This window comes from Falco punctatus (genome assembly GCF_963210335.1).
Source record: "Falco punctatus genome assembly, chromosome: 6".
In the NCBI taxonomy this organism is placed as follows: domain Eukaryota; kingdom Metazoa; phylum Chordata; class Aves; order Falconiformes; family Falconidae; genus Falco; species Falco punctatus.
The window spans coordinates 61,917,669-61,924,223 of NC_137585.1; the positions used below are offsets into that span (position 1 = coordinate 61,917,669).

General features: G+C 38.1%; 1 protein-coding gene across 1 annotated transcript in view; it reads right to left on the bottom strand.

Annotated features, from left to right (window-relative positions):
• The window catches only part of LRGUK (leucine rich repeats and guanylate kinase domain containing), a 53,266-nt gene that overhangs the window by 33,940 nt on the left and 12,771 nt on the right, over positions 1-6,555 (bottom strand). Inside the window, exons 2-5 of the mRNA XM_080393441.1 lie at positions 5,860-5,967; positions 5,122-5,203; positions 3,969-4,069; positions 3,148-3,229 (exon numbers count right to left, since the gene is read on the bottom strand). Coding sequence (XP_080249567.1) covers positions 3,148-3,229; positions 3,969-4,069; positions 5,122-5,203; positions 5,860-5,967 — 373 coding nt within the window. The remainder of the gene's footprint in view (positions 1-3,147; positions 3,230-3,968; positions 4,070-5,121; positions 5,204-5,859; positions 5,968-6,555) is intronic.

Here is a 6,555-nt window from a genome sequence, read left to right on the forward strand (position 1 = left end):
ATGGTAAGGGGAGCTGGACATCAAATGCTTCATGCTATAAAGAGTGTGAAATCCCAGCCGCTCACATCCATTCCTATTCTGGAACTTACTGCCTCCTTGTTTGACTGACAACATTTTGTAGGGCAGGAGGACAAGTGACACTGTTCCAGCTAGAAATATCCTCCCCTTCATTTTGGAAGGGTTTTTTATTTAGATGGTTTCTTGTGACCTGCATTAGGGCTGATGACAAATCAAGAAAGTAGTGAAAATGAGGTAACAGGAGTGTGGGGGAGAAACAACTTCTGCCAGCATCTTAAAAAACTATGCTGTAAATCTTATCAGATTGTCTTCTTATCAGATGCGCATATGCAGGTTAAAACATAGGGGTATTTATGTCTTTGACTTTAACTGAGTACCAGGCATGGTAAGTCAGCTGTCATCTTTGTCAGAGAAGGCTGTAATCTTTTTATGTTTGTGGACTACTTAACATAGCTCCTAATTGACCTTGACCTCTAAGCTTCATATACAAATTATTCAAGTCATAACAGACAACAGTACTATATGGGGCTGTTTCACTCTATATTATAGCTGTTCTATACTGGCCATCTGTCCTGAAAGGGGAAAGTGAATTTTCATTTAACATTAAAATCAAAATCAGCAGTACAAGTAGTTAGGATCCCTCTCAGCAAACTTCAGCATTAACATAACTACCCAGATGCCTTAAACAAAGCATGTTTCCTTTGGCAGCAAGCCATCTCAGATTGCTCTCTTGCAATTGGTTGAACTGCAGAGGTACCTGACTACTGAAATCAGGTAACTCTGATGCAGGCATCTAATTTGGTGACTGAAGTTAGGCAAGAAGAATTACACTCGTATTGTAAGCGTCCAAGTTGGAACTAGTTACATAACCCCCCCCAAGAAATATAACTGGAAAAAACATAAAATTAGCCAGAACATGCAGGACACAGAGAAATGCCTTTAGGCAATCACAGAAGAAAACATTTTTAATTGACTTGAGAGAATGAACTCTGCCTGCAAAGAAAGGCAAGCTAATTTTAATTCTTTCCAGGCAGTGGACAAATTAACAATCAAATGATTTTTTTCTTGCAGTCTGAATAATATTGTAAGCAAATAAAATGTAAGCTTAGCCAGGGCCAACAGAATACTTTTTAATAGCTGTAACCTAACTCTGTTTTTTCCTAACTGCATTCCTACATGGGGACTTGATTGTACACTAAGGTCTACACTCACAGGCCTAGATGGGGAAGGAGGAGGAGAAATGAGCTAGTAAGCACTGGTTTATCTTTTCATATGACCTCACACTTGGCTGTCTCTGTCATTTAAGAAAAGAAACCAAAAGAATCCACAGGCACTAACATTTGACAGATAATAATTGTTTCAGATACAAAATGAGACTGGTCCTCTTGCAACTGAGGAGGAGAAGTTTTGGCGAGGAAAAAGTATTGTTTAAGCCACAAGCGTCAAGTTGAAGCAGCAAACTGCTCAGGACTAAAAACTAATAGAATCAGTTTTAGTCTTTTAACAGCTCACTATAATGCTTTGTCAGATATTATTGCCCAAGCTGTCTCCCTTTCTGGTTTAGGCAGTTTTCTCCTTGAAAACTCATTTATAAACCTGTCAGGTGTGCTTGTGTGTGCACCTGTCAGAAAAATGTTACAAAGACCTTACCATCTGCATCATAATTCACTTAAATATGGTAAGAAATGCTTAGTTACTGTCAACGAGAAATGCATGCCAAACATTTCTACTACTGCATGATATTCAATATAGTATTTTCATCTATGATTACAAAGAACAGCTTGTTTTGTCTGCCATGTCTTTGGCGAGGAGTTCTTGACACGGGTTAGGAACATGCCACTTTACTTTGCTATTCTAAATTCTGTACTTGTGAATCCTGCACTCATTTTCCCTATATTCCAGCGGGTCCTATTGCAACTGTATGCATGAAACAGTTTTCCCTCCCCATTTCAATGACATCTTCATTGACAAATGAAAAAATTGAAGACAGCACGCTGCTGCATTGAAACGAAATGAAAAAATATCGATTCAGATCCACAATACAAATCTCTGATCTTTTTTCCTTTTCATTTTGCCCTATGGTTTTTGCTCTGTGATGAAAAATCAGAATTGCAAAGGGATAGTGTCTCAATGCCATTTTCTGACAAGAATCGTGTCACCTGCACACCTTCTAAAATGTGTGAATAACATAACCTGGATGCCCTGCAAATGCTTTATCTGCTCCTACATGAAAAAAGCATTGTATTAATATCGTTTGGTAATGGGCTACTTCAAGGACAAGAGACAGAGAAAAACCTGCAACAGCCTGCTGCCGTCTCCTTTTCAGAGAGCAGAAAATCAAGATGCAAATTATGAAGCAAAAAGGACAGGTTCACGAGCCCTCAGGAAGCAATTGTAAGTAAGGCAGCATGTCAATGTGAAACTCCAGAAGACCTTTCAGAAAAGCAAAGGAGAATCTTTAGGAGTACTATGGACTGCCTTAGAAGAGTAAGCAATGAAACATAATCTGCAGGTTCATATTTATCTGATTTCTGCCAAAACAGTGCTTTTAATCCCACAAACAGGATACCACAGTGAGCGCATAGACAGTGGGTAGCAGAACACCTTCCCCCAGTGACTTCCCCCAGCATACTCCAGGAAGTTTCACTTAAAGGTTCTCTTTGTCATTGAACGGCCTTGTCCTCCACAGAGCCTCTACAGTCCCTGCATAATTAGCTATGTCTAAAATTGAACAACATGCACATTTTTCATTTAAGGGAGCTTAGTGTTCCAAGCTGATTCCCTATTAACCTTTTGTATATAAAAATACTGGGATTATTTATTACCTCTGCCATGCAAAGAGAGTATGACATGTCATTTTTTCAGTTTTACATGATGCAAAGTGGAGGCTTCCTGTGTTGCTCTAGCCGGTTAGTAACTTACATGCATACACAAACACTTTCAACACCATGCATGCTTAAGTAAATTAAGATCAGTTTCACCACCAGAATGACAATATTTAATCTTGCTTCTGAAGACAAAACTGACATGAAGGAAAAATACAAAGAAAGCAGGTATCTATTTGAAGCAAGTAGTTGTTCAGAAAGCAAACAAGCAACTTTCTCCCATTTGAATTTCCATAAAGGATACAATCCAGCAGGAGTTTAGTAAGTGACTGGTATGCCGACAAATCTTGCATTTTAGGTATTTGATTGTATGAAAAATCTACTTCCTAGTGAAAAAACAAGACAGAAAGTTAGTTTTATTTCATCAGCACTTGCAGCTGGCTTGCAAAACTAAATTAAACTTGCAATCAAGAGTGTGGAAGGAGTAAGAAGATAATTTATATTAATACTGAGACATAACCAGAAAGATTCTTTCATATGACACACAGAATTCACATGTTGGGAACTTCCAAAATTATACTTTCTTCCAACAGCATTATCATTAATGGTCCAGTAATTATTCATACATATTAAAAAAGTTACAGAGAAGACCGAGAAATACATAGAGGTTGCATTTCAAAACAACCTCCTGCTTTTTATAATCCAAAGTAGGCTACATGAAAACAGCATTAAAGGGAAGAATGGCACACAGCTACGATTTAAGTACGTATTTCACAATAATGATTGGCATCAGTCAATTTGAAAGGCAGGAACTGATCCCACTAAAGGTCAACAAGCAAGGAAAAAATTCTGGCTATTTTTACCTCCAGCTAGAACAGTTAGCTGTACAACACACCTTCCCATGGCATGCAAGACTTCAGAGTGTAAAATAAAATAAAAGACTGAAATGTGCAGTGTAAAATACCCAAACATTTGGAAAAGCTATTAAAATGTCAAATGAGGTAAGAAAGAAGAATAAGGAAGGCATAAAAATTCACTTTTGCATATGTCCAAATACAATGTCTAAATTAGATTTAGAAAACAGTTTTGGATTTAAACCTATAAAATGCATTTATTGCAACATACCTTGAGATTTTTAGGTGGTTTAAAACTGAAATACGTAGTCAATTTATTGTTGGAAGCACTCAGTTGTAGTAAGTGAGGCATGTGGCTGATACAAGAAAGATCTAGTAACAAAACAAAATGTCAAACTGTGTACATGAATGCACAGGTAAATGCAAAGATCATCATGTCAAAATGTGATAATTATGTCCAATAGCAATCAAGAAACAATTTGTAGTTACACATACAGAAAGCAGTATTAAAATGCAGAAATCAGCTTTATTAACACCTTCTACTAGAAAAAAAAAAAGATGGTTTCTTCCATGAAGAAACAAATATTCAAGTTCTACATTAGATTTCCATTATGTCAACTGATTTGACTATAAGCCAGAATAGTTTTATATTCTAGCTACCTCTAGAATGACAGAGAGACTACCTCTGTCCTAAGTTGTTAATTAGTGGACAGAAGTATTTAGGCCAATTACTGAAGACTGATTAGTTACTATGGAAAAGTCCCTGCTCTGTTCAGACCTAGCCTTCACAGACAAACTGTTAGTAAAATGAGAATGGAGAAGGACTGCCTTACAAAAGTGCTATTATTGGACTCCAGCACCTCAAGTGAAATGAACTTCAAAGAAATAATGCAACAGATTGCCCACCACAGCATATTCCTTTTGATGTTAAATTAAAAAATTAGCTGGGGAGTACAAGGGAGAGGGAAGGAGTATGATGGAGTTTACCCCACTCTCCATTTGCTACTTTTCTCAATCCAGGATGTAATTTCTTACATTTTGTCGCCAATGGGAAACCTTGACAAAGGAAAGGCCAAAGCTGGGAAAACTGCACCAGACATAATTCTAAATATTAAAATATCTGCACATGTAAAATCTCAGCCTTAACCTTGTCTTGACATGCTTGCTTGCATTTTATCTTTGGATAATAAACTGGACAATAATCTCCATGTTCTTGCTGATAAACATATGCTGGTGCAGCTGTCTGAATGGTCCACACATCATTCTCAAGAAGATCTAGCCATCACCTCATTCTGTAGAGCTGGAGTAGTTACACCATTAAAACACAGACCAGGCCTTGTGATACTAAAGCTCCATGGTACAGTGCATTTCTCATCTTAAACAATTTCACAACCCAAGAATTTACTAGTGTATTTACTACATACCATTAATTTTATTACATGAAAGTTCCAGCTTCTGTAGGTGAAAGTATCTGCAGAGAATGTTAATGTTACTTAGCTCACGACCCTGGAAAAATAAAGCAAAGAGACTTTAATAACTAGCTGTATAACCTCAGCCGCTCTCCCAAGAGATACACAGTAGCGGGAGACATCGAAGACATGCCCCAGGGTCCCTCCAGATGGATGTTTCTGAACAGGATGACATATACAGCAAGTGATGTTAGACCTGCAGACCAGCCATGAATGGAGAAAATGTCAAAAGAAGACTTTAAAACAACCCAGAGAGATAGCTGTAGCTAGGAAAAATGCCAGAAAAAACAAGGCTGCATAGAAAAGGGAGCGTCAGCAAGTAATCTTTAGAAAGACACAAGCATTTTAACTTTCTGAAGGGGCAATGAAGCAGCATTCTCAGGTCTTCAGCATGTTCCTCTATTTTTTTCCCTCTAGCTGACTAAAGCAGGAAGATACATTTTCACATCTGAAGACTGGGTAAGGAAAAATCTTACTGCTGTTGCTACTAAGTGAAAAAAAGCAATATGGCAGTTGTCAGCAGAAGCCATGCTATGTCTTGTCAAAAATCCCATGTACACGAAGCATCGCTGACAGGTAGAAACAAAACCCTGCCTCTTGACACTTTTTTACGAGACCAACTATTTGCTGTTAAAAAGAGGAAACCTTTGAGCAGAGAAGCACTTCACATTGATGTTCTTTTCTTATACTTACTGAAAGCGACAGATTAAGATAAACGTATTCGATACCAGAGGCTGAGCGCCCCAGCTTGTGGAGCCCCTCAGCCACAGTGTCTTCATCCAACTCTCCATCAAACTGACCCTATAAAATACCAGAAAGGGGAGGTAGGGAGAGAAAGAGATTAAGGGGAGATTCATGAAATGAAATAACACACTTGGTACAATCTGGGGGCTGCTTGGGATGCAACTGGGAACAGTTTAATGAAAGTCCTCAATCAAACACTGCTTTCAGTGCTCCATCACCCTGCTAAGGCACTACACATTAGCAAAAATGATGAATACAGCCCTCAAAACAGATAAATAGAAACATGTCACGTACTAGCTCTATTAATTTTAAAAGGTTCAACAAGTTTTTGTTGGGATTTTTTTCCTACCTTCTGCTTTGAATGCACAGCTCTAAACAGGACCTCTTTCCAGAGATGTTGAGCCATGGAACTCACATTGATTACGGATGTTAACATCTCAGCAAATCAGTACTAACATAACCCCAGCGTTGCACCCCAATACGCACATTATTGGAAGCCCTTTAAATTTGTTCAGCATGAGCAGCTAGTGCTACTCTTCAGAGAACAATCTTTGCCAAAGAGGGTACTTGACAGATGGCACTAATGAACCACTGTGTAGGTTTAATGAGAAAATAAGCCAATGGTTTGTGAAATTCCTATAAGCT